Source organism: Oryctolagus cuniculus, chromosome 20 (genome assembly GCF_051225735.1).
Source record: "Oryctolagus cuniculus isolate XC-2025 breed Fujian yellow rabbit chromosome 20, ASM5122573v1, whole genome shotgun sequence".
Classification (NCBI taxonomy): domain Eukaryota; kingdom Metazoa; phylum Chordata; class Mammalia; order Lagomorpha; family Leporidae; genus Oryctolagus; species Oryctolagus cuniculus.
In genome coordinates, this window is record NC_142886.1 from 51020693 (window position 1) to 51044281 (window position 23589).

The 23589-nt window shown below is 67.7% G+C and overlaps 3 protein-coding genes across 30 annotated transcripts in view; 2 read left to right on the plus strand and 1 right to left on the minus strand.

Annotated features, from left to right (window-relative positions):
* The window catches only part of KLC1 (kinesin light chain 1), a 53690-nt gene extending 42752 nt beyond the window's left edge, over positions 1 to 10938 (plus strand). For 4 of the 14 annotated variants that reach the window (XM_051834848.2, XM_051834850.3, XM_051834851.3 and 1 more), the window contains exons 14-17: positions 2070 to 2200; positions 5465 to 5531; positions 10349 to 10415; positions 10644 to 10938. In XM_051834848.2, coding sequence (XP_051690808.1) covers positions 2070 to 2200; positions 5465 to 5531; positions 10349 to 10384 — 234 coding nt within the window. In that variant the 3' untranslated portion in view covers positions 10385 to 10415; positions 10644 to 10938. Of the gene's footprint in view, positions 1 to 413; positions 464 to 921; positions 1589 to 2069; positions 3067 to 5464; positions 5532 to 6627; positions 7967 to 10348; positions 10416 to 10643 lie in introns of those variants that run through there. The other 10 variants (XM_089322769.1, XM_051834854.3, XM_089322771.1 and 7 more) reach the window with 5 other exon arrangements.
* XRCC3 (X-ray repair cross complementing 3) lies at positions 6979 to 15974 on the minus strand. Of its 2 annotated transcripts, none has more exons than XM_051834879.3 (8): positions 15821 to 15974; positions 14693 to 14856; positions 13729 to 13866; positions 13015 to 13227; positions 11428 to 11582; positions 9724 to 9936; positions 9585 to 9631; positions 6979 to 9349 (listed from the first exon to the last, which is right to left on the minus strand). In XM_051834879.3, the coding sequence occupies exons 2-8, from the start codon at positions 14739 to 14741 to the stop codon at positions 9130 to 9132; spliced, it is 1035 nt and encodes a 344-aa protein (XP_051690839.1). In that variant the 5' UTR covers positions 14742 to 14856; positions 15821 to 15974; the 3' UTR covers positions 6979 to 9129. The 2 variants fall into 2 exon arrangements, with proteins under 2 accessions (XP_051690839.1, XP_051690840.1); XM_051834880.3 differs by lacking the exon at positions 15821 to 15974 and adding an exon at positions 15429 to 15569 and having other exon boundaries at positions 8383 to 9349.
* Positions 15975 to 16184: 210 nt separating this feature from the next.
* On the plus strand, positions 16185 to 23553 carry ZFYVE21 (zinc finger FYVE-type containing 21). Of its 14 annotated transcripts, none has more exons than XR_016226891.1 (8): positions 16185 to 16371; positions 20804 to 20854; positions 21018 to 21186; positions 21517 to 21592; positions 21670 to 21761; positions 22022 to 22071; positions 23037 to 23179; positions 23270 to 23553. XR_016226891.1 is itself a non-coding variant. In XM_051834888.3 (8 exons), the coding sequence occupies exons 1-8, from the start codon at positions 16234 to 16236 to the stop codon at positions 23303 to 23305; spliced, it is 759 nt and encodes a 252-aa protein (XP_051690848.1). In that variant the 5' UTR covers positions 16185 to 16233; the 3' UTR covers positions 23306 to 23553. The 14 variants fall into 14 exon arrangements, 12 of the variants coding, with proteins under 12 accessions (XP_051690848.1, XP_051690850.1, XP_089178905.1 ...); XM_051834888.3 differs by having other exon boundaries at positions 22018 to 22071; XR_016226890.1 differs by lacking the exon at positions 16185 to 16371 and adding an exon at positions 16807 to 17051.
* Positions 23554 to 23589: the final 36 nt, after the last annotated feature.

The window sequence follows — 23589 nt, forward strand, 5'->3', positions numbered from 1 at the left end:
AGAAACCCCACGTTAGCAACATAAATATTCTCTCACTGCAACTGACAGAGGCAGACAGGTTTTGAAAGTTCTGGAGTGGGTGGATCCCACGTGAGGTGGCGGCCAGCCTTCCTGCTGGGTCTCCGGGGCCCAGGGCCTCGGGTGGCAAGAGCAGGCTGGGCAGGTGGGTGGCCCTGTCAGCCCAGGGGCTGAGTGTGGGAAAAAACCAGACACAGACATGAAGTGCCGGTGTGTACTGTGCCGAGTGTCCAGGTGCGGTCCAGCAGAACCAGCCCCGCCGCAGTGTGCCCAGGGCCAGCAGCTAGCGGAGCTGTGGGGGCGCCCGCGTCCTTCCCAGAGCAGCCAGGACGTGTGTGTGCGGTCCAGCAGCGCTCTCGAGGCGTTGGTAACAAGTTTTATTTTTCCATTTAAAGATGAGAAAAATGAAGCTCGGGCTGGTTAAATGACCTGCTCAGCGGCCATGGTGAGTCAAGTGGGCGGGCGCAGGCGGCTGCTCTGCGAGCTGGCACGCCAGGGGCGCCACTGCCTGTGGGCCACTCCGGTCTGGAGCGGCCCCTGCATGTTCAGACGCGGATAGGCCGTGGTTTCTCAGGTTCCGAGTGTCTGCCACGTCAGTGTTTCAGAAGTGGGAGCCCCTCCTGGCCTCAGGGAGGACGTCGGGGTCAGGGGAGCAGCGCCCATGGCTGCGGGGCCCTGGGGCTGCGCTCAGTTCGGAACCGCATTTCTTACAGTGGCTTAGAAGCCCGTTCACTGGGGGGAACTGCGGACACAAGCCCCTCCCTGAGACGCGTGCTCGGCTGAGCCCCCGGCCCAGCAGAAGCAGGCACAAGGCCGCCCCAGGGCCAGGCCGTGCAGGGCAGCGCGGGGCGGGGCTGTCCTGTCTGGCGTGGTTTCACGTGCTCTCTCGTTTCTGTCTGACAGGCCTAGCCGCCCGTGTGCCTCTCCGCCGCTCCTGCATGCCGGGCGGCGCTCCTCCAGCTCCCTCTCTCTCCAGCGCCGCCTGCTGTGTCTAGCCACCCTAGGATCTATCAGACTGCACCTCTCTGTGACTGGCCACTCCTCTCGGTGCTGCTGTCCTTTGTGGGGGTTCCTGACTCTGTATACTTGTAGCTTTGCCAGATATGTACTTAGGATTATAACTGTATTAATAAAACCCATTACTGTGTAATACATGAGTGTGAGAGTTAAGAACGACTAGCTGTTCACTGTAGCAGGCAGCTCCCAGTGTCACACAGGTGTTAGCCAAGGCATGAGGCCCCTGCACGTGCTCCCCTCACTCAGACCCCGCGAGCGCCCCGGGCCCCCGGGCCCCCCAGGATTTGCGAAGTAGCATTTGCTGTGTAGTCTTTGTGTGACATTTTGGCAATTCTGCTTTTCTCTACTAATCTTCAAGTGCTCGGTGGTTGTGTATTTGTGTCTTTCTAACTTCTAATAAACTCACTCCAGCTGACCTGTGTCCCGTCTGTCTGCTTCCTGGCACTCTGCTCACTCTGGGGGCGCAGGCTGGGCGCTTCCGGAGGTGACGGGTTCCTGCTGCTAATCCTACTAAGTGATTCCTGCCAAGAATAAAGGTTCTGTGTACACACTGTTCGCGTGTTCTTGATTTTCATGTGCAGACAGACTGGATTGTGTTCGATTGCTCATGTCTGAAACTGTGGGCCACAGCCAGGCCACCCTTTGCTTGCAGGTGTCTAGGATTTTTGGTGATTTGCACAGTGAGCATTCTGGTTAACTCCCAGCCATGTGTATGCTCACATGCAGGGCAGACATCCTGTGAGGGTGCTGGCGGGCAGAGCCTCTGGGTGGCGCTTAGGCGGCCTGTGCAAGGGACGCGGCCGCCAGGTCTGGTGGCACTTCCCTGGCACGTCCCTGGCACGTCCCGGGGGGATGCTCACGCAGTAACCAGACTCGGCGGGGCTGGTCCGCCCGCAGACGGCAGCGTCAGTTCTCCTTGGGGGATGCAGTTCCTTCCAAGGAGCTTCTGGCCTGGACGGAGGCGCAGCCTTCGGGCGGTGGGGACTGCTGGCGCGGGGCCTGGCGCGGCGTCACCGCTGTCGCGTCTCTTGCAGGACGGCGGAGGATCTCTAAAGCGCAGCGGCTCCTTCACCAAGCTCCGGGCTTCCATTAGGCGCAGCAGCGAGAAGCTGGTCAGGAAGCTGAAGGGCGGAAACCCGCGCGAGAGCGAGCCCAAGAGCTCCGGGTAACTGCCCCTCCCGCCTGCGCCCGCGGCCCGCCCCCGCCGCCCGGCCGCAAAGCCTCCCGCGTGGCTAGACAGGAAACGTCTGGACCTCGGGTCCTGGCCCTCCACGGGAAAGCCGCCGTCGTGACGGGTTTTGACACGGAAGTCTTGAAGGGTTAGCAGCCCACGCGGCAGGGAGCCCGCTCTCAGGCCTCTTGCGATGTTGAAACCCGAGGTGGCGGGCGGCAGGGTCTCCAGCCGTGCCATGCCGTTGGCGGGGGAAGCCCCAGCTCGCTCAGCAGCCCCACCCTCAGCTGTCCCTGGAGACCCAGGGTGCCGACGCACGTGCCCTTGCCACGCTCGGCTCTCACGGCCTCGTCACGGCCCTCTCACTCAGTGCCGCTCGTGACCGGGCCCCGCCCTCTCGGTCTGAGAGTTGGCCCTGCGTGGTCAGCAGGGAGCCGAGGCCCTTGACGTGGGGCGGCCTCGCGGTGACTGGTGGGCCGAGACCTGTGTGCTCTTGTCCGGAAGGCTGATGGCTGTGGAACCGCAAGGACAGGTCTTCGTCGGGCCGTTTGTGCTGAGGGTGCGCAGCGGGGTGGCCCGCGCCCCTCCCACGCCCTCACGGCTGTCGCGACTCCTGGAGGCGGCGAGCTGGTCTCGCAGGCCTGCCGTCCTCACGCCTCTGTGCCGGCTCTGAGTCTGAGTGTGGAGCGGGCCCTGCCCTCCGCGTGACAGCGGGGTGTTCCTGCGGTTCCCTCGCTCTCCTCTGTCTTTAGCAGGATCACAAAACTGAACACAGCGTAGCAGCCCCCGTGACCAGAGCCCTCGGTGCTGTCGGGGCTGGCACCACCCGCCCTGGCGTACAGATGTGGGCACCGGTTCAGGTGGGCGTTTTCCCAATCACTTAGCAAGTCCCACATCATCGAATGACCGCCCAGCTGGGCCGGTCCACTCGGGCTCCCAGTTGACCTTTCTAGTGAGTTCGGGGTCGCGCTGGCCTGGATGTCGCGGGGCCAGTGTTCGCAAGGGCAGGAGGCGCGGTGGCCGGGAGTCAGGCTGCCCCTCCCACCTGCGGGGGCAGCAGGAGGTGGCACTGAGCGTTCAGAACGCGACTCACCTGGATCCGGTTCGATTCCCTGCTTAGTCCGTCAGCAGTTTTAGGGAAAAACTGAACGGACTCCAGCAACATTTGTGTAGGCTTTGGGGGAGCCGTTAGTGTATCCTGGCTGGGACATCTTGGGGTGAGCTGATTGGAGGGAAACTGCCGCTCAGGAGTTGCCAGCCCTCGGGGACCTCGGGGAGCGCTGTGGGCACTGGCGCGGCTGCGGCGGCGGTTAGTTCAGCCTTCGCGGCTCGGGCGGCCGTGGGAAGGCCGTCAGTGACCACCGTCCACACCCACACTGTCAAGTATGGTCACAGGTGATGGCAGGCTATTGGTGATCAAGTATTTCAAGACCTCAAATGGGAGAAGATGTGAGCGTAAAATCCCTGTGATTTTTTAAGTGTGTAGCCATAAGTTGTGTTTTTTTTTTTTTTTTTTTTTTAAGATTGATTGATTGGCCGGCGCCACGGCTCACTAGGCTAATCCTCCATCTGCAGCGCCAGCACCCCGGATTCTAGTCCCGGTTGGGGCACTGGATTCTGTCCCGGTGCCCCTCTTCCAGGCCAGCTCTCTGCTGTGGCCCGGGAGTGCAGTGGAGGATGGCCCAAGTGCTTGGGCCCTGCACTCCATGGGAGACCAGGAGAAGCACCTGGCTCCTGCCTTCGGATCAGCACAGTGCGCCGGCCGCAGCGGCCATTGGAGGGTGAACCAACGGCAAAAGGAAGACCTTTCTCTCTGTCTCTCACTGTCTACTCTGCCTGTCCAAAAAAAAAAAAAAAAAAAAAAAAAATTGATTGATCTGAAAGGCAAAGTTTTACAGAGAGAGCTTGGTCTTCCATTCACTGGGTCATTTCCCAGTGGGGCTGGGCCAGGCTGGAGTCAGGAGCCTGGAGCTTCATCCGGGTCTCCCAAGTCGGTGGCAGAGGCCCACCTTCCGCTCTCTCCCAGACACATCCGCAGGGAGCTGGGTCGGAAGTGGAGCAGCCGGTGCTCATATGGGATCCTTGTCACAGGTGGCAGCTTACCCACTGCGCCACAGTGCCGGCCCCTAACATAGAAGTTTTGGTTTTTAAGTGAAATACCAGCTCAAGTTCATTTTAATAATGATAAAGTTATTGTTCCTACTTTTTTTTTGACAGAGTGGACAGTGAGAGAGAGAGACAGAGAGAAGGGTCTTCCTTCTGTTGGTTCACCCCCCAAATGGCTGCTACGGCCGGCGCTGCACCGATCCGAAGCCAGGAGCCATGTGCTTCCTCCTGGTTTCCCATGCGGGTGCAGGGCCCACACACCTGGGCCATCCTCCACTGCACTCCTGGGCCAGAGCAGAGAGCTGGACTGTAAGAGGAGCAACCAGGACAGAATCCAGCGCCCCGACCGGGACTAGAACCTGGGGTGCTGGTGCCGCAGGCAGAGGATTAGCCTAGTGAGCCACAGCGCCTGCCTGTTCCTACTTTTTTTTTTTTAATTTATTTATTTATTTGAAAGTCAGAGTTACACAGAGAGAGGAGTGGCAGAGAGAGAGAGAGAGAGGTCTTCCATCCAATGGTTCACTTTCCAATTGGCCGTAACAGCTGGAGCTGTGCTGATCCGAAGCCAGGAGCCAGGAGCTTCTTCCAGGTCTCCCACACGGCTGCAGGGGCCCAAGTACTTGGGCCACCTTCTACTGCCCTCCCGGGCCACAGCAGGGAGCTGGATCGGAAGAGGAGCAGCCAGTCTTGAACTGGTGCCCATATGGGATGCCAGCGCTTCAGGCCGGGGCGTTAACCCGCTGCGCCACAGCGCCGGCCGCTATTTCTACTTTTAATATAGAAAAATACATTCTGCATCTGCGCTTGAGTGCGAGTGCCCCCAGGGCCACCCACTCCCTTCCTAAACGCACTTGGCTGCACCAGCAGGGGGCGCCACCTGCAGCCCTTAGACAGGAAGGGAAGGACGCGGTGCTTGGGGAGAGCATCTGGCTGAGGGTGGGCACTGGACACGGTGGACGGACGTCCGTGTGAGGGGTGCGTAGCGGTCAGGGCGAGCCAGGTAAAGGCCGCCTCCACCCGTGGGCCGTCCCCAGGACCCCCAGTGGAGCAGGTCACTGCGGGGCGAGGAGGGACAGCTCTGCCGTGTCTCCTGTTGCCGTCTGACCCATGTGCTGATCTGTTTGTCCTCGCATGTCCGTGTCCGGGGCGCAGCCTGAAGCGTGCCAGTTCTCTGAGCGTTCTTAACCTGAGTGGCAAGGCCTCTGAAGACCGCTCGCAAGTAAGGAGCCTGCCCCGGGGCCGCTCTGGGCTGCACGGCTGCACGGTGGCGGCTCTGGCCCCCGGTCTCTCCCCAGCGTGACGGCGGTCGTTGAATACCCCTCGTCACCACGCCGATGTGCCGCGTGGCCGGCTGTGTGTCACTCACTCACTCCTTGTCTGAGTCAGCTGTCGCTCCAGCTCCAGGGACGCAGTGACTGACACGCTGTCCCCGTCAGTGTCCCTTTCCATCCTTCGGGTTGGCACCCATGGGTCCCCTCCTCCTTAAAAGAATGGCGTCTGCGTTCTCATTTCTCTTCGCAGTCAAGTATGGCCGCCGCAGTGTGGCCAGGGCCGTCCGTGTCTAGAACCTGGTCCTCTTGCCCAGGTGCCTTGAGCAGACGTGCCAGCCTCGGAGACCGTGGCTTTTGGCAGCGGGCCTGGACTGTGGCTGGTGGGGACACTTCTAGCTGACAAGCTATTAGGTGGCGATGGACAGCAAGGGCCTTGCCGCTAGCCTGCCCTCACCGGGCCTCCCCGTGGCACCCTTGGGAGGTGGCCTCTCACGTGCTGCACCCCCAGGAAGCCTAAAGGATGCTGGGTAGTTTGCTTTCAGCACTCCTGGTAACGAAAGGGTTGCTGATGAGACAGTCTCTTTTTGAAGATTTATTTATTTTGAACGGGTTAGAGGGAGAGACACAGGGATCGTCCATCGTGCCGGTCACTCCCCGGAGGGCCAGGCTGGAGCCAGGCGCTTCATCTGGGTCTCCCACAGGGGTGCAGGGGCCCAGACCCTTGGGCCCATCCTCTGCCGTTTTTCCCAGGCCATGAGGGCGCGGCGCGGCGTGGGTGGTGGCTGCACCCCTGCCCCACAGCGCCAGCCCCGAGCCTTTTAGCTTCCCGCTTCCTGAGGTTCACACACAGGGGCTTCAGAAACTGGGAAGCCACGTACGGACTTCGGCACCCGTTGCCCCAGGTGAACCTTTCGTTCCTCGTTTCCACCAGCGTTTGGAAGCCCTGGTGTCTGCCCGGGGCCCGGGGCTGGGAGCGCACGCTTGCAGGCCTGCGCCGAGGCCTCGGCACCGCCTGAGTGTAATTCTCCCTGTTTTTTCACGCAGGAACGAAACCTCTGAGTGCCAGCCATACCGACCTGGCCCCCTGAGGTCAGGCAGAGCCAGCTAAACCGGGAGGCGCCGGGCCCCCGCGATCTAGCTGACCTGTGGGGGCAGATGTAGTCCACAGCGGCCCTGCCCGCTCCCTTCTTGCCATGACTCCGAGATGTTTAAGTTCTGACACCATAACGGGCCGCACCGAAGAGCCCAGGACTCGGCCCCGTGTCCTCCGCGTTGTCACCTGGGCCGGAGAGCCGCCGACGTAGAAGTGGTTCCCCAGGGACCGGAGGGGCTTCTCGGCCCGGGGCTGCGGTCACCTGCCCCCCCCCCCCCCCAGCCAGTTTCTCCCCCTGTGGCTAAGTGTGTGGAGGCATGCTTTATTTTTAAAAAAGCTTTTCTTTATAAACAACACAGCGGACTTTGACAGGACGTCAGGTCAACCCCAAGGCCTCCTTTAAGGTCCTGTCTCGGCAGCCGCTCGGCGAGCAGGCGTCCCCGGGCCTCCCCGGGACGGGGGTGCGGGGCCGCTAGCTGGGACAGGTCGGCTCTGTTTTCATTTGCTAGTGTGGGCGGCCCCAGCCTGCCAGGTGTTGTCACGCAGGGCTGTTCAGAATGTCGGTGCTGGGTGAGGAGAGGGCTCTGGGCAGAAGGCTCCCGGCCCTGCCGCCTGGCGCCGACGCCGCCGGGGGCAGAGCCTCCCCTGTGTGACACCCAGGGGGGTTCTGGGGGCTCTCCCCACCAGGAGCCCTGCCTGCCCCCACCCCACGCTGCCGCCTGCCCCGCGTCAGGCCCCTGGCGTCCCTCGGCAGGGCTGCTGCTCGCTAGAAGGCCCGCGTTTGGGAAGCGCACCTGGTGCTGCCGTGGCACGTGGCTCCGGAGCCGTGGGCGCAGACAGGCCTGGGCAGTGGCCCTCGGGCGTCCTGCGGGCCTGCATCCGAGGCCGTGCTGGGGGGCCGAGGGCTCCGCAGGCCTGGTCGTGAGGAAGGGGGCTTCGTGCTTCAGGCCACGGCAGCTCTGGGCGCCGCAGGGTGGTTGTTGAACTCCCAGCACCGCGCCGGCTACGGCCAGTTTGCAGTTCCCGGGAGAGGCGTGCCGAGGGCCCCACGCGAGGCCCGGCCCCTGGTCCCTCAGTTTCCATGAAATAAGAGTGAAAGGCGCCCTGCACGGCACACAGGCGGGGGTGGTGCCCAGTCGTGTCCTACAGGGAAGCCCGTGCTGGGTGACCGAGGGCGGCGGCCAGGTCCGGTGCTGGTGGGACGCACACAGTTAATCTTCTGGAATGAGAAAGCTGCTGGGATATCATGTAATCAGAAGTTTAGGGTTGTAGTAAAATCCATCAAACATCTCCAGTGTCCTTGTTTACGTCTTGCAGGGTGGACTTTGCACTGCCGTAGCCCTGGAACTCCCTTGGGAGATCCGTGTCTGTGTGTGCACGTGGTTCTGAGCCGTGCAGGGGCCCGGTTCCCAGCCCCGGCCAGAGGCAGGTGCGGGCGCCCGTCTGGGCTCACCGGCCCGGCACTGGGTGGGAGGGACCTCAGAGCCACAGAAGCGTTTACAGAATGGTGGAGAGGCCACCTGAGGGGTCTTCAGGGAGAGGACTGGGCCGGGGCCGGCTCTGAGGCTGTTTGGGGGTCGCCAGTGCTGGACACCGCCCAGAGAAGGGCCTCCCGCAGGGCCAGCCGCAGCCGCTCCTGGGAGCAGCCTTTGTCCAGGGGCCCGTCCTCCTCTGGCTGGACTTTGTCTTGCCTGGAAAGTCTTTGGGACTGTTTATAAAATGCTTTATTTTCTGCTCTAAAGGTTGCTGCAGAAAGGCTCTTTGCTAAAAATCCAATCCCAAAGTAGCTTTCTCCCGCCACAGCCGCACTGGGGACGTGCCCTCGGCCGAGCGGGGCGTCCTGCCCCAGGAGCGCCCCAGGAACTCTGCGGCTCCAGGGCCGGCGCCCCCCACCCAGTGCCACCGCAGGGGGCCGCTTGCCTGTCCTGCGTCCCCGAGAGCAGGGAGTGACTCATTGTGACGGCGTGACCCAGAGCAGGGGTTCCTGTGGTGCCGGCAGGCGACAAGCACCAGCAAAGAGGCGCTGACGCCCAGAGGCGACTGCTCCCAGGGCTGGCCGGGCGGGCGGCGCCTGGAGGTGGGGGTGGCCCTGGGTGCACTCTGGGGGTGTGGCATGAGCAGGGTGGCCCCCTCACCTCCAGCCAGCAGGGAGCTTGCCTGGGGGCCACAAGTGGGGGCGGGGCCTGAGGACTGCCCTGCCGGGAAGGGAGCCCCTGTGGGGCTGGGGCAAGGGCCACCAGCCTCCGAGGGTGGGCCTGCGCGCAGTCGGTGGGTGGGTGCGTCCCAGAACCCGGAGGAGGGGAAGCACAGCGCCCCCCACACCCGAGGTGGCCCCTGGGCACTACAGCAAGGGACCGCCCAGGATGCCGGACACACGACCGGTGCCCAGGGCTTCAGGGATGTGGCCAGACGGGGTTCTGTGGACCTGGCCAAGCCACTCTGCAGCCACCCCGTCAGTGGGGCTCCGTTCCCGGGGTCCCACGCACCCCTTCCGAGTGGATGGTGTAGGCGCAGGAGGAGGGGGGCAGGTGAGGGGAGAAGAGCACCCGCAGGGTCCGAGCCGGGCCGCCAAGCACCGCCTCCTCGCCACGGCGCCGGTCGGCCATCAGCCTCAGCAGGAGCTGGTTGGCCCAGGCTGTGCCCAGGGCTGGAGAAGCGCGCGTGTCCCCGGAACTGCGAGGACAAAATGCAGCCCTGACGCCTGTGCCCTCGGCACCCTGCCCCCTGCACCTGGGCCACGCCCACACTCATACTCAGCCCTGCCCCCTGTACCTGGGCCACGCCCACACTCATACTCAGCCCTGCCCCCTGCACCTGGGCCACGCCCACACTCATACTCAGCCCTGCCCCCTGCACCTGGGCCATGCCCACACCCCAGCCCCTGCCCCTGGGCCACGCCCACACTCACCCCTGCAGCCCGGGTGCTGTGTCCTGCTCCTCCACGGTGTCTGTCACCTGCCAGAGCCACGGCAGTCAGCTCGAGAAGGCCTCGCGGGGTGCCCACGCCACACCCACCACACCCACGCGTGCCCCAGCCGGAAGCTCACCTGGTTGATGCACAGCACCGGGCTCTGGAAGGCGTGGCTTAGCCGCCGCAGTGCCGCCCCCAGCGCCTGCAGACGCCTGGCCCTGGGCACTGAGGCCTGGGCGTCAAACTCACAGCGGAATGGGGCTGCCACGGAGTCGATGACCACCAGGCGGGCCATGCCCCGAGACAGCAGGACAGGGACCTTCCGAGTCACGCACTCCAGCAGGGCGTCCTGCGCAGGGAGAGGCGGGGAGGGAGCCCCAGAGCCTGTGACCCTCGGCTGCTCTCCTGCGAAAGGCTCAGCCCTTCCCTCCCGCCTGCTGCCCCACAGCTCACGCTGGCTTCCCGGCATGCCCCCCTCCCGCCCTCCCCGCCCCCACTGTCACCGCGGTGCCTGGTCCCCGCCCTTCTGTGGCTCCACCCGGTGCTGAGGCCACAGAAACCTCCAGCCAGGGGCCACCCTGACCACCAGGCCGCTCTGGACGAGCCCTGGGAACAGCCGGCCTGTTGGTGTCCGGGCTGGGGGGACCCAACCGCCCGGGCACAGAGCTCGGGTGCTCGCGGGCTGCAGACAGGGTGGCCGGGCCGTCTAAGGCGGCGGCCACTGCCCCCCTGAGGGAGTCCCGCGTGTGCTTTGTCCCCAGGGCGTCCATGGCAGAGTTCCTCTGTGCGGAGAATGACAGCAGCAGCCTAGAGGACGCTAACGTGAACGTGAGTTCCGCCGCCTCGCCCACAGCGGGCAGGGGGTGGGGCCTGTGGCCACTCTGCAGGCCTGGGCGTCCGCATGTGGGGGGGACAGGTGCAGCCCCAGGGCTGCCCGTGCAGGTGAGGAGGGTGCGTGCCTGCCCCGAGAGCACGGGTCCCCCCGTGGCACTTCAGGTGGACACTGGACAGAGCTGCTGGCCACATGCAGGCCTGACCTGTGGCCTTCTCTTGCAGTGAGCCTGGCCTGCCCTGGACTGAGGACACCGCAGGTGGCCTGGGGCCGGCCCCGTGACGGCCTGGGCTGGGCTGGAGGGCCTGCCGCCTGGCACCCGCGGTACAGCGCTGCGGCATGGCCCTGGGCGCCTGCTGGGCGGGGGCCTCGTGTGGCCTGGGGCCCCAGGGCCCGGCTGTGCCCGTGCGGCAGATCCAGGGGCTGTGTCCCGAGCCTGCTGGGCCTCTGTTAACTTGTGTGTGTGATAATGTATTTTATTGTAAATTTTTTTAAAATTAAAAGTTTATACAGCTCGTCCTTTACTTGAAAACGTTTCTGTAACAACGCTTCAAAGTCTGGCCGGCTCTCCCCGAGGTGGGGGCCCTGCCCAGGAGGCCTGGCACACGCTGGGCTGTTCCCCCTGCCCCTACCCCACTGTGCCTCCCGGACCCTCGGCAAGGCTGGGGCAAGGCCGGGGTCCCCTGGGCCCAGCCGTGTCTGTGCTGCCACGAAGCCAGCATCTGAACGGTAGCCAGGGCCGGGTGCCCGTCAGGCCCTGGCAGGGGGGCAGAGCTGCCCGATCCCCTGTTCCCCGTCAGAGGCGGGGGTGGGGCACCAGGGCAGAGGCTGGAGGGCAGGAGGTGGCAGAGGAGGGTCCTCGGCCCGGGGGGGGGACCCTGCCACCTGCCCAGAGGCCACTCGTGCCCCCAGGGCGCAGCGGGCACCTGACCCCGCACCTGGAGCCACCCTCCCAGGCCCGGCAGGACCCTGCTCCCATCCCTCCCCCCCGGCCCGCGCCACGCTCACCACATCTGCCGCGTGCTCCACGAAGATCTGGCTGCTGAACCGTATCTTCCCGACCTCGTCCCGGGCCACGTCTGCCCGCAGCCGCCAGTGCTGCCCGATGAGCTGCTGCAGCCGCCTGGTGGGGAAGGCGCCCTCCGTGCAGATGTAGACGGCGCCTGCGGCACAGGCCCGCTGAGCCACACCCGAGCCCCTGCCCCCGCCCCCGCGGGCCGCACCCCACTCCACAGCCAGCTCACTGGCCGCCCGTGCGGGCTCCACCGTGCTGGACCCAGGGACCAGCAGTTCCCTCCACTGCCGAGGCGCCCGTGTCTCTGCTGTCCCTTGGAACGCCAGCTCACCCGGGGCCCAGCAGCCCTGGGGCAGCCCTGGCCCGGGCTCCCTGTGCCAGAGAATCTGCCCCGAGCAGCCCACAGCCGCCCTGAGACTTAGGGCACGCGATTTCCAACAGAGATGCCAGGAAAATCCAGTGGGCGAAGACCTCAACCTGGGGTGCTGGACGCCGGGTACCCACACGCAGAGGGGTGAGGCCGGCCCGGGCCGCACACGCAGCCACGGCGGAACTCAGAGGCGGTGGTCAGACCTCGCAGGCGGCCCTGCCCCTCAGGCTGGGCAGTGGTGCGCAGCTGTCACCCGGAAGCACCAGCAAAAACCGCGCTCTGTGGGAAAAGCGTTTGTGCTTCCAAGGATGCCACCGCGATGGGGACACCCACAGGGCCCGCTGGCCGCAGGGCGCCAGCACCCCGGCTGCTCAGCTCTCCACCGTGGCCCGGGAAGGCAGCGGAGGACGGCCCAAGTGCCTGGGCCCTGCACCCGCGTGGGAGGCCAAGAGGAAGCGCCAGGCTCCTGGCTCCAGCCTGGCCCAGCCCTGGCCTCTGAGGCCATTTGGGGAGTGAGCCAGTGGGTGGAAGAGCCCCCCTTCCCTCTCTCCCTGATGTTCTTTCAAATAACTTTTTTTTTTTTTCAAAAGTTCATACAAAATGAAATGTGTGAAGTATTTTTGAAAACCATGCATGTTTGCACGTTGGTGGGAGATGCGGCTGGAGACAGCAGGGTGCAGGGCGCAGCGTTCAGCCACCCAGAGAATGGAGGATGAACCCTAAACCCAGGAAACCACGGGAAAGAAAACCAGTCCCAGCCGGCACTGCGGCCTAACAGGTGCAGCTGCCACCCTCAATGCTGGCGTCGCCCAGGGAAGAAGGCTGCTCCTCTTCCAGCTCTCTGCTGTGGCCTGGGAAAGCGGAAGACGGCCCAAGTCCTCGGGCCCCGCCCCCACACGGAGACCCGGGAAAGCTCCCGGCTCCTGGCTCCTGGCTTCGGCCTGGCCCAGCCCTGGCTGCTGTGGCCGTTCCGGGAGCGCACCAGCGGGCAGTCTTTAAGAGGCCCCACAGCGTGCGTCTCCACCCACACGGAATGTTGCAGACAGGCGCGTGCGCGGAGCCCGGCCCTGCCCCCGTGCCTGGCTCAGGGCTTCCCGGGCCAGCCCAGCCTCTCGCTCCCTCTCCGTTCTGGAGGGCGGCACCGCAGAGGGGACACGGGGACAGCAGGGGTCAGCCTGGCCGGACGCGGCCCGGGGCCCCGGGTACTCACCGGCCTGCAGGCCTCCGTGCTGCCTCGGGAACTGCACGGCCAGGCAGAGCTGCAGCGCCAGCTGGGTCTTCCCCGCCGAGCCGGGGCCGGCGAGCTCGGTGATGCCGTCCAGGGGCAGGCCGCCGCGGAGCAGGCCGTCCAGGACCGGGCAGCCCAGACTCAGGCGCTGGTGCTGTGCCGGGAACCTGTCCTTTTGCTGGTGCAGGTGCAGCGCTGTGGGGCAGGTCGGGCGGGGTGAGGGCCCGCCCCGAGGCTGCCTGGCGTCCACCGGGCGTGCTCCTTGGAGGGCCTGTCCGGGGCTGGCACACCGACGAGAAACCGCCGTCCACAGCCAACCCAGACTGCTGGCCGGCACGTCCTGCACGCCAGCTCTTCCATGCCATGTCCGAGGGAGACCGGGGCCCTGCCTGCCCAGCGTCCCGACGCCGCCCCTCCCCGTGAGGGCCCCTGGGGTCGGCGGGGCGGCTACCAGAGAGGGGCCTCGTGCTGGGTCCCGGGAGGACGCGGCCCCCATCACAGCCTGCTCAGCGCGGGGCCAGCGAGCTCACTGCTGCCGCCGGCCTCTGACGGGCAGCCCTGCCCTGCCTCCTGTGCCCACCCTGGCCTGCTGCTGCGCTCTGAGCTGTGGCCAGCCCCGGGCCCGCGGCACACGGTGCCCACACGGGCGACGACAGACCCACACGTCAGCTCCCCAGAGGCCGGCGCCCGGCGCACCTGTGAGGACGCTGCTGCCTCGCAGGGACAAGGAGGCCGCTCTCAGCAGGTGCCGGACGTCGGGGCCGGACAGGCCGGTCACTCTCTGCAGGTCTGGGCCAGAGAAACGTAGGAGCTCCTTGGCTGACTTCAGTTTGGCTGAAACGAGACAGGGGCTGCCGTCACGCGCACTCCTTGGGACTGGACCCCCAGCCCCCCAAACCCTGAGAAGCCCTGACCGTCCCGGGAAGGGAGGCCAGACCTGACGCCCCGCACACAGGGGCTGCAGGCATGGCCTGGCAGCCGCGGGGACAGCAGGTCCTGGGGGAGAGGAGCCGGTGGGGACAGCGGGTCCGGGGGACAGGAGCCGGCGGGGACAGCGGGTCCAGGGGACAGGAGCCGGCGGGAACAGCAGTGCTGCCCAGGCACCGGGGGAGAGGAGCCGGCGGGGACAGCGGGTCCCGGGGGACAGGAGCCGGCGGGGACAGCAGGTCCCGGGGGACAGGAGCCGGCAGGGACAGCGGGTCCGGGGGACAGGAGCCGGCGGGGACAGCGGTGCTGTCCAGGCACCGGGGGAGAGGAGCCGGCGGGGACAGCGGGTCCCGGGGGACAGGAGCCGGCGGGGACAGCGGGTCCGGGGGAGAGGAGCCGGCGGGGACAGCGGTGCTGCCCAGGCGCCGGGGGACCCCGCTGTGGGGGGAGGGGGCGTGCACGTGTGCGCTGCTCCCCACTTGCGGGCTGTCCCGGTCCACCTGCCTGAGGCGGACGGGTGGCCCGCAGGGTGCAGGCCCCCCCATTCGTCCAGGCCGGGAACCAGGGCTCTGTCTGCGGCGTTCACTTTTGTCTTACTTGAGGCAGGGACCGAGGGACACCGCCCCCCGTCCCGCAGCTGGGCCAGGCTGACCGGAGCCGGGAGCCCCCCCCCCCCGTCTCCCCTCAGGCACCCGCGCCCTCGCCGCCGCCTCCCCCGGCACAGAGCACCCACCTCTCCTGACCGCGGTGATGATTCTGGGGTTCAGGTCCAGCTGATCCATCTCAGTGCGCTGACCGCAGACGGGCGGCGAGCACAGGGCGCTGAGCCCCGCCGCCGAGCCCCGGCTGACGCACCTGCCCGCGGGCGACAGGTGCCCAGCGCGTCTCCACAGGGCCCTGGGGGGCAGGACACTTGGGGAGTCAGCCTTGGGCCACCGGGCGCCCAGCCGGGGACAAAGAAGGCTGTGTCCCCGGCCCGGGCAGGCGGCCTGGCCCTCCCAAGGCCAGGGCGTGCTGGGCGGTGCCGGGGTCGAGGTCCTGGCAAGGCCCGGCGTCCGGGGTCAACTCTGCCGCGGGGGCCGGGGCACGAAGAGCGGGAGGCCGGCCTGCACGATGTCTCGGCCGGGCCGGGCAGCCCCGGGCTCCTGGTCACCCTGGACGCCCTGGGAGGGGCTGGACGTCCTGCTGGGCCCTGCGGCCCTTGTGCTCAAGCCAGTGGCTGTCCCCTTTTGGCCCGAAGCAGGGGACAAGAGGTCCAGCCCCGGAGGCCCTTCCGCAGCGGGGGATGTGGGGCTGCGGCTGGGCAGGGCCTGGGCGGGGCTCCGCCCGCTCAGCGGTGAAGACCTGCACCTGGCCAGGAGGTGTGGCCAGCCCAGGGCACGGCCGGGGCGCTGTGGGCAGGCCGCTGGACACACGCCCAGGACCAGCCACGGAGATTCCTCGGCCGGGGGCCTGGCTCCTAGGCTCACCCGCACGGGTCCTCACGGACGTCGGCTTCAGCCAGGTCGGTCTGGCAAGCCCACCCCCGGCCAGTCTTCGGCAGGAGCCCTGCTGGTCACTTCGCCCAGCATCCCCGGCCCCCGCCGGGGCCTTCCGGCGCCGCAGCCCGAGGCCGTGGCTATGCACCAGGCTACGGCACCCGGCCCGCGCCCACCCGGCCCGCCTCGCGGTGGCCGCGGCCCGCCACAGGCCGACTGCTGGGGTGGACACGCGGCTCTCAGCACAGCGCACGCCCTGGCGGCCGGGCACTCACGCCGGGGCCCGCCCCAGACCCCCGTCCGCAGGGCTCCTCCGGCCTCTTCCCGGCCAGGCCGCCCCCCCTCAGCCCCACGAAGCCCCGGCCCCCGCCCGCCGCGCTCACCTCCCGCGCGCGCCGCGCCTCCCGGCGCTGTCCCGCCCCTCTCGCCGTCTCTGCCAACGAGCGCGGGGTGCCCCGCACAGGCTGCACCAATCAGAGACGAAAAGACGCCTACGTGGCTGACTAAGCGGCCACTCCAAAGTCTCAGTTACCCCGAGGGGGGCGGAGCGGGCCCTGGCCAGCCCTCGCTGCCGATTGGTGACCGAACGCAGAGTGGCGGAGGAGGTGTCCTCGCACCCGTTGGCGAGGACAGCGATGGGGCGGGGCCAGCGTTCCGATTGGTCCGAGCTCCAGGCCGGGCTCAGCGATTGGGCGGCGGCGCCGTCCGCCGCGGGGGGCGGAGACGGGCGGGGCGGGGCGGTGCCCCAGCTGCGCGACAGCCGGGCAGGCGGACGGCCCGGGGCCGAGGCGGCGTCATGTCCTCGGGGGTGGCCGCGCGCCGCGACGCCAAGAAGCTGGTGCGCTCGCCCAGCGGGCTGCGCATGGTGCCCGAGCACCGGGCCTTCGGGAGCCCGTTCGGCCTGGAGGAGCCGCCGTGGGTCCCGGACAAGGAGGTAGGACCGCCCCGCCGCCCGCGCGCGACAGGTGGGCGAGGGGCCCGGCGCTGGGCGCCGCCCGGGAGGCCGCGGGCCGCGCGGCGGAGGCGGGCGCTGCGGCGGGGCGGTGGCCCCGCGCCCCTGCGGTCCGGCAGCTGCGCTTTCCCGCCGGGGGGCGGACGTGCGCGCGGGGCGCCGGGGGCCGTGCGGGGCGCCCCGCGCGCGGCGAGGTGCACGCGCCCTCGAGGCTGCGGGCGGCGCTGGTCCCGAGCCCAGAGGTGACCGGGGTTGTGGGGGCGCTTCGTGCGGGCGGGGCGGGCCGGGCCGCGGGCGGGGGCGAAGTCCGGCCTGGGCTGCAGCGGCCGCGCGGGGAGGGGCGGCCCGAGTGTGGGTCCGCTGCGAGCCTGCGCCCGCCCGGTGCCAGCCGCGGGCGGCGAGGGGCGTCCTCCCGGGGGCGTGGCCGGGGGTCGGGCACGGCTGTGGGGTTGGCACAGTGCAGCCCTAAAACCTGAAGCTGTGGCCGCGTCCCGCGCGGGCTCCTGCTAATGCGCCCGGGACAGCGGTGGAGGCTGGGCCCCTGCGCCCGCGTGGGAGCCCGGGCTTCGGCCTGGCCCAGCCCCGGCTGTGGAGGTCATTTGGGGAGGGAACCAGCGGATGGAACTTGCGAGCGCGCGCCTCTCCGTAGCTCCGCCTTGCAAGTAAGTAAAACTTTGAGAACTATTGAAAAGTAGTGGTGACGCCGAGGACGGGGCCGTGTCGCGTGGCAGCGTCCCCTGCCCGGATCTGGGTGCACAACCTCGGAAGAGACTCAGGATCGCTCCCTTACGAACCCCGGCTGCCCGAGTGGTTGGGCCAGGCCCGCAGGCGAGCCCCAGGTGGGCGGTGGGGGGACCGGACGGGCCGGTTACCCTGCGCGGTGCGGGCCGGGCCCTGTGCAGCCCGGGGCGGGGGCGCGGGCCAGGGTCCTACCTCGGTCCCGGGGCAGGGGCTGCTCCCGGCTGGGCAGCAGCGTGGCTCCTTGGCGCCAGGATCCCCGTCCAGGTGGGCCAGGCCAGAACCTCCCCTGGCGGCACGGGGGCAGCCGCCCCGCAGGGCTGGGCGTGGCCTTGAGGGGTGGGCGCACTGCCCCGGCGGGAGGCGGGTTCCGGTGTGCAGTCCAAATCCTCGGACAGGCGAGCTCCTATCTGTGGCCCCCGCCCCGCAGCCGGGCCTGGGCTGGGCCGGCAGCCAGGAGCTCCGTCGGCGTCTCCAGCCGCGGGCCGGGGTCTGCAGGGGAGCCCGGCGCGGGGCTTAGCTGCTCCGTCTCCCCGGCTCTGTCGCGGATGAGTCCAGGTGAGGTGAGGGAATTCCAGAAGCTACGGAGCGTGGAACTGGAGTTTATTTTGTGCAGGATTCTGAATCCACGCGCAGTCCTCTCCAGCATGGCTGTCACTCCCACGGGTGTCTCGGCTCCTGGCCCCGAGGCTGCCCCGCTGTGGAAGGAGCGGGTCGCCCAGGGTGCAGGGGCAGCCAGGCAGCGCCAGCATTTCTTTCAAAGGCGGAGTCCGCCAGGGCCGGGCCAGGCCGAAGCAGGAGCCTGGAGCTCCATGCGGGTCCCCCACGCGGGTGCAGGGCCCCCGCGCCTGGCTCGTCCTGTGCCGCTGTCCCAGGCCATCAGCAGGGAGCTGGAACCAGACTCGGGCCGGCTCCCGCATGGGGGCAGCGGCCTCTGATCCAGGCCTGGGTTTGTCTGTGGCTGCGAGGGGCCCTCTTTTCTTTCTTAAGATTTATTTTTTTATTTATTTGAAAGGCAGAGTTACAGAGAGGCAGAGAGAGAGGTCGGTCGGTCTTCCATCCGCTGGTTCACTCTCCAGATGGCCGCAACAGCTGGAGCTGAGCTGATGCGGAGCCAGGAGCCAGGAGCTTCCTCCGGGTCTCCCACGGGGGTGCAGGGGCCCAGGACTCGGGCCGTCTTCCAGTGCTTTCCCAGGCACAGCAGAGAGCTGGATGGGAAGTGGAGCAGCCGGGACTAGAACCGGTGCCCATGTGGGAAGCAGGTGCCGTGCGTGGTGGCTTTACCCTCAGCCCGGCCCCAGGGGCCCCCTTTTCTTCATATCACCAGCCGGGGGAGACAGGTGCCCAGCCCTTGGCCGGACAGCAGGGGAGTCGGTTCTGAGGCCTCCTGCCCCGCCCCACACCCGCTGTCCCTGTCCCCAGTGAGCTCCCAGCTTACCCTTGGGCACCTGAAGACTGGGGGGGGCGGTGGGCTGAGAGGTGCCCCAGGCTGCCCCTCCCCCTACCCCCTCCCCAGCTGGGTCACCCGTGGGCTGCCCCTCCCCCTCTCCAGCTGGGTCACCCGTGGGCTGCCCTCCCCCCAGCTGGGTCACCTGTGGGCTGCCCCCCTCCCCAGCTGGGCCACCCGTGGGCTGCCCCTCCCCCCAGCTGGGTCACCCGTGGGCTGCCCCCCTCCCCAGCTGGGCCACCCGTGGGCTGCCCCTCCCCCCAGCTGGGTCACCCGTGGGCTGCCCCCCTCCCCAGCTGGGCCACCCGTGGGCTGCCCCCCTCCCCAGCTGGGCCACCCGTGGGCTGCCCCTCCCCCTCTCCAGCTGGGTCACCCGTGGGCTGCCCCCCTCCCCAGCTGGGCCACCCGTGGGCTGCCCCTCCCCCTCTCCAGCTGGGTCACCCGTGGGCTGCCCCCCTCCCCAGCTGGGTCACCCGTGGGCTGCCCCTCCCCCTCTCCAGCTGGGTCACCCGTGGGCTGCCCCTCCCCCTCTCCAGCTGGGTCACCCGTGGGCTGCCCCCTCCCCAGCTGGGTCACCCGTGGGCTGCCCTCCCCCCAGCTGGGTCGCGCGGGCTGAGTTGCGCTCGGCCTCCCTGTGTCCGACGTCCACGCCGGCTAGCAGCTTCCTTCGTGGATGATTTCGTTTCACCAGCACAACCACAGAAAGTGCCTGTGTGCAGGGCTGCGGGAGCAGGTGCAGGGGCGGGTGTTGGGGTGCAGAGGTTAGGGCGCCTCCCCCCCCAGCGTTTGCTCACGAGGCTCCGTACCCGAGTCCTGCGCCCTTGTGGGAGACCAGGAGAAGCCCCCGGCCCGGGGTGAACCGGGGACGGTGGACGGCGGCTGCTGTCACTCTGCCTTTCAAACACAACTCTAGCAGCTTATTGTCACGTAACACTCGCCCTTTGATCAGGGCTGGGAGGCAAACTCAGCTGCTGGGTGCACCCCCTCTGGAAGCCGGCTTTCCGGTCTGCTGGGGCGGCCCCTGGCAGCTGTCACCGTCACTGCTGGTGCCCAGGGAGCGGCTTCTGGTGGTGGTGTGGCTGGCAGAGCCTCTGAGGGCAGTGGTGGGGGATGGTGGCCAGCCAGGCGCCCTCACAGAGCCGCTGACCGGTTCTGGAGGCCGAGACACGGCTGAAGAGAAACCCAGAGACGGCAGCGAGGGGCTCTCAAGGCCAGGCCCCCACCTCAGTCGCGATGGCTGGTTTGGGTGACCCGCGCCCCTCTGGGGTGCTGTGGTGACAGGAGCAGCGCCGCCCCATGGCCTTGCCCCGGTGATCTGAGGAGTTGGGCTGTGGCCAGACCCCAGGTCCCCACTGGCCCTAGGGAGCTGTTGCCAGGGATTGGATGGCCTTAACCCCCCAGAACCTGGGCGCCCGGAGGCCACGCCCCCTGCAGCCGTGGGCTGTTGGCGGGCCCAGCACGGGAAGGGGCGTTTTACTGTTTCGTCCCCAGTGGATCGATTTCTACAATGACTCCCCTGGGGGCCTGCATGGTGGCTGTGGGGGTCCCACACGCTGCCTGGCCGGCACAGGCTTGCAGGGGGGCACGGTGACCCTGCTGCAGCCCAGCAGGTGGCGCCGGGCCCCTCTGGGAGAAGGGTTGGTTTCTCAGAGCTGAGGGATTCCCAGTGTGTGGGTGGGGAGGCTGAGCGGAGGCCCGAAGGCCAGCCTGGGGAGCCTGGCTGCTGACCACCTGTCCCCCTGGCCTGGCTTCAGATACTCCACGTCAGCAGGCTTGCAGCTGTGAGGCAGCCATTTTGAGCCATCTGACATTTTTTTATTTATTTGAAAGGCAGAGTGACAGGAGAGACATTGAGATCCTGGTCTTCCATCCACTGGTTCAGTCCCCAAATGCTTGGAGCTGGCCCAGGCGGAGCAGCCAGAGGCCCAAGCCCTTGGCCATCCTCTGCTGCTTCCCAGCCCCAGCAGGGACAGGGTGGCATGGACGGGACTGGAGTGGGCACCCCGGTCGGGCAGCACGCAGGCAGTGGTTTTAACCCGCTGTGCCGCAGCGCTGGCCCTAAAGCCCACACTTTCCAGATGTCTTCCTGGCTCATGCTAGGGTCCGTCCACGGCCGACCTTTGGCCCCAGGAACAGGGCTAGGCCGAAGAGCAGCTGCCAGGAGCTCGCGGGTCCTCGGGCCTGCTCCCCGCCCGGACCCCGCAGCTTGACCCCGTCTCTCCTCTCCAGTGCCCGCGATGCATGCAGTGCGATGCCAAGTTTGACTTCATCACCAGGAAGGTGAGCTGAGGCGGGGGGCCGCGGGAGGCCGCGGAGCTGGGCCCGCCACGGCGGCCTTGTGGACGTGGGGGTGCAGCCCTGTGCTGGCCGCTGCGGGCGGCGGGACCGACGCGCCAGGGCTGGAAAGCGGCGCTCCCAGCCCCTCACTGCGCCTCCTCCCCAGCACCACTGCCGCCGCTGCGGCAAGTGCTTCTGCGACCGGTGCTGCAGCCAGAAGGTGGCGCTGCGGCGCATGTGCTTCGTGGACCCCGTGCGGCAGTGCGCGGCCTGCGCCCTGGTGTCCCACAAGGAGGCCGAGTTCTACGACAAGCAGCTCAAAGTGCTGCTGAGCGGTGAGCGGCGCGGGGCTCGGGGACACGCGTGCCACCTCCCCTGTTGGTCCCGGCTTTGCCGGGCCCACCCCCGGGGCAGGCTGCCTCCGGGCCCCTGGCCGGCAGCAGGACGCGACCTGGGCTCAGGGTCGGGGTCTGCCTCGCTGGGGCCTCCGCAGGGCGCCCCTCCGGCTCCGGCCTTACCCGCGGCCCACCCCCACCCCACCCCCTCAGGTGAAGCAGCGGTGGGGGAGGGGTCTGGGTGGTCGTGAGCCCCCTGCCCCGCGTGTCCCGCAGATCACAGGGACGGGCGGGTGCGGGCCGGGTTCACGTCTGCTTCTGCTTCCCAAGGAGCCACCTTCCTTGTGACTTTTGGAAACGCGGAGAAAGCGGAAACCATGGTTTGTCGTCTGTCCAGCAATCAGAGGTGAGAGCCAGGGTCCCGGCCGGGCAGCCCTGAGCCCGCCCGGCAGGGAGTGGACGCGCGGACCTCTGCTTGCGCAGGTACTTGTTTCTGGATGGAGACCGGCACCACGAAGTCGAGATCGCACGCGTGTGCTCCGTGCACACCCTCACGGAAGGCTTCCCCCCTGGAGGTGAGTGGGGGGCGGCGGCCGGCCCCCCCTCCGTGGGTCACTTCGTCACCGCTGGACTTGAACCAGACGTAGCCACTGGGACTCCCGGAAAAGGCTGGAGCGGAGGCCCCGGGGCCCCTCCCGTCACGCCTGGCGCCCCGTGAGCTGCCGGGGCGTCGTCCAGAGCGCACGTTGCTGGCCGCCCGCGTAGCCCCGCCCACTGTCTGACTGGCTTGGTTCTTCCTTCTCTCCACTGCCGCCTGCCTTCCTGACGTAGACAGACACACTCACACTTACACCAGCCTCCTGGGGAGCCCGCCCGCCTCTGCAGGTCAGCCCGTCCCGCCGGTCCCCTGCATGCCTCTGTTCACGGGCAGCCCGTGCCAAGGCTCCTTGTGACACAGTTGTGGGGTCCGCTGTGTGGGACCCGAAGTGTGAATGCTTCACGCAGGCGGCGGTGGCTGTGCCTGCCAGCACTGGGGGGCCAGGTGCACGGCGTGGGGGCCCTCCCGGGCACTCGGGCTCCAGGCCTGTGAGGCGGCTGATGAAGGGCAGGGTCCGGAGAAGCGGGGCTCAGCCCGGGCCCCGTTGCACTGCCACGCCCCCCGCGCAGCTCAGGCGGGCAGTCAGCAAAGGGGCCCCCGGCAGACCTGTGAGCGCCGAGCGTGCCCTGGGGGTGGTTTCTGGAGCACATTCCGCCTGCTCTCGCCAGCGTTCCCTCGGACGTTAGAGTCACAGAGGTGGAGAGATCTTCCATCTGCTGGCTCACTCTCCAGATGGCCACAGTGGCCGGAGCTGTGCCGACAAGGCCAGGAGCTTGCGGCTTTGGGTCTCCCACACGGTACAGGGGCCCGAGCACTTGGATCGTCCTCCACTGCTTTCCAGTCAGCAGGGAGGTGGAGCAGAAGTGGAGCCGCCGGGACTCCAACCGGCATCCACACGGTACCTGGCGCCGCAGGCCAAGGCTTTAACCTGCTGCACCACAGCGCGGGCTTCTTACAACCTGGAGATCTGGCCAGAGGCAGGTGGGGACAGTGCGGGCCAGGCCCTCCCAAGCAGGGTGACCCCCTTGTCCCGTCCAGGGCCAGAGCCCCGGCGCCTCCTCCGGGGCGGGTCCCAGCTCAGGGTGTGGTTTCTCCTCTGCTGCAAGGCCTCCTGACGCCCGCCCAGGGGCGGCCCCAAGCCGTGACCTCTGACCCCCAGGTGTGCTGTTCGGGTGGGAGGCCGACAGCCCTCGCGTAGCTTGGTTTGCCCTGGTGCCTTTCGCGCCTGTGAACTTGGTGCCCTCCCCACCAGGAGGCAGCGCGCGCGCTGCGGGCATGTGCCTGCAGTACACGGTGCCGGGTGAGGCGCGCGTGACCCAGCTGAAGCTGACGGCTGCGGAGGACAGCAGCGCCAGCAGGAGGCAGGCACTGGCGTGGCTGGCAGCCATGCACAAGGTAAGGGCTGGCCAGGGCGGGGTCCGCCTCCACTGGGGGCTTGACCGCGGTCTCGGCTCTGGCCGGCATTTACGTCTGGTCCCCCTTCAGGCTGCCAAGCTTCTCTACGAATCCCGGGACCAGTAAGCCCACTCGTGAGCTGAGCTCAGAGCGCGTCTGGCCACCAGGCAGGACGGAGCCGCTGTGCCCTGCACACCCCCGGGCCCCTCACCGGGCGGTGCTTCCCCGAGCTACACTGCTGCTGAGCGTGCTCTGTGCTGGCGCCTGCAGACGGTCCTGTGCCGCGGGGCCAGCTTCCTCTTTCTACTTCACGCACACGACTGTAGAGCCATTTGTATACGATGCTTTATGATTAAAACTATTTTGCAAGTACAGGTCAGGCTCCCGCCTTCCCGTGTGCAGAGAACCTG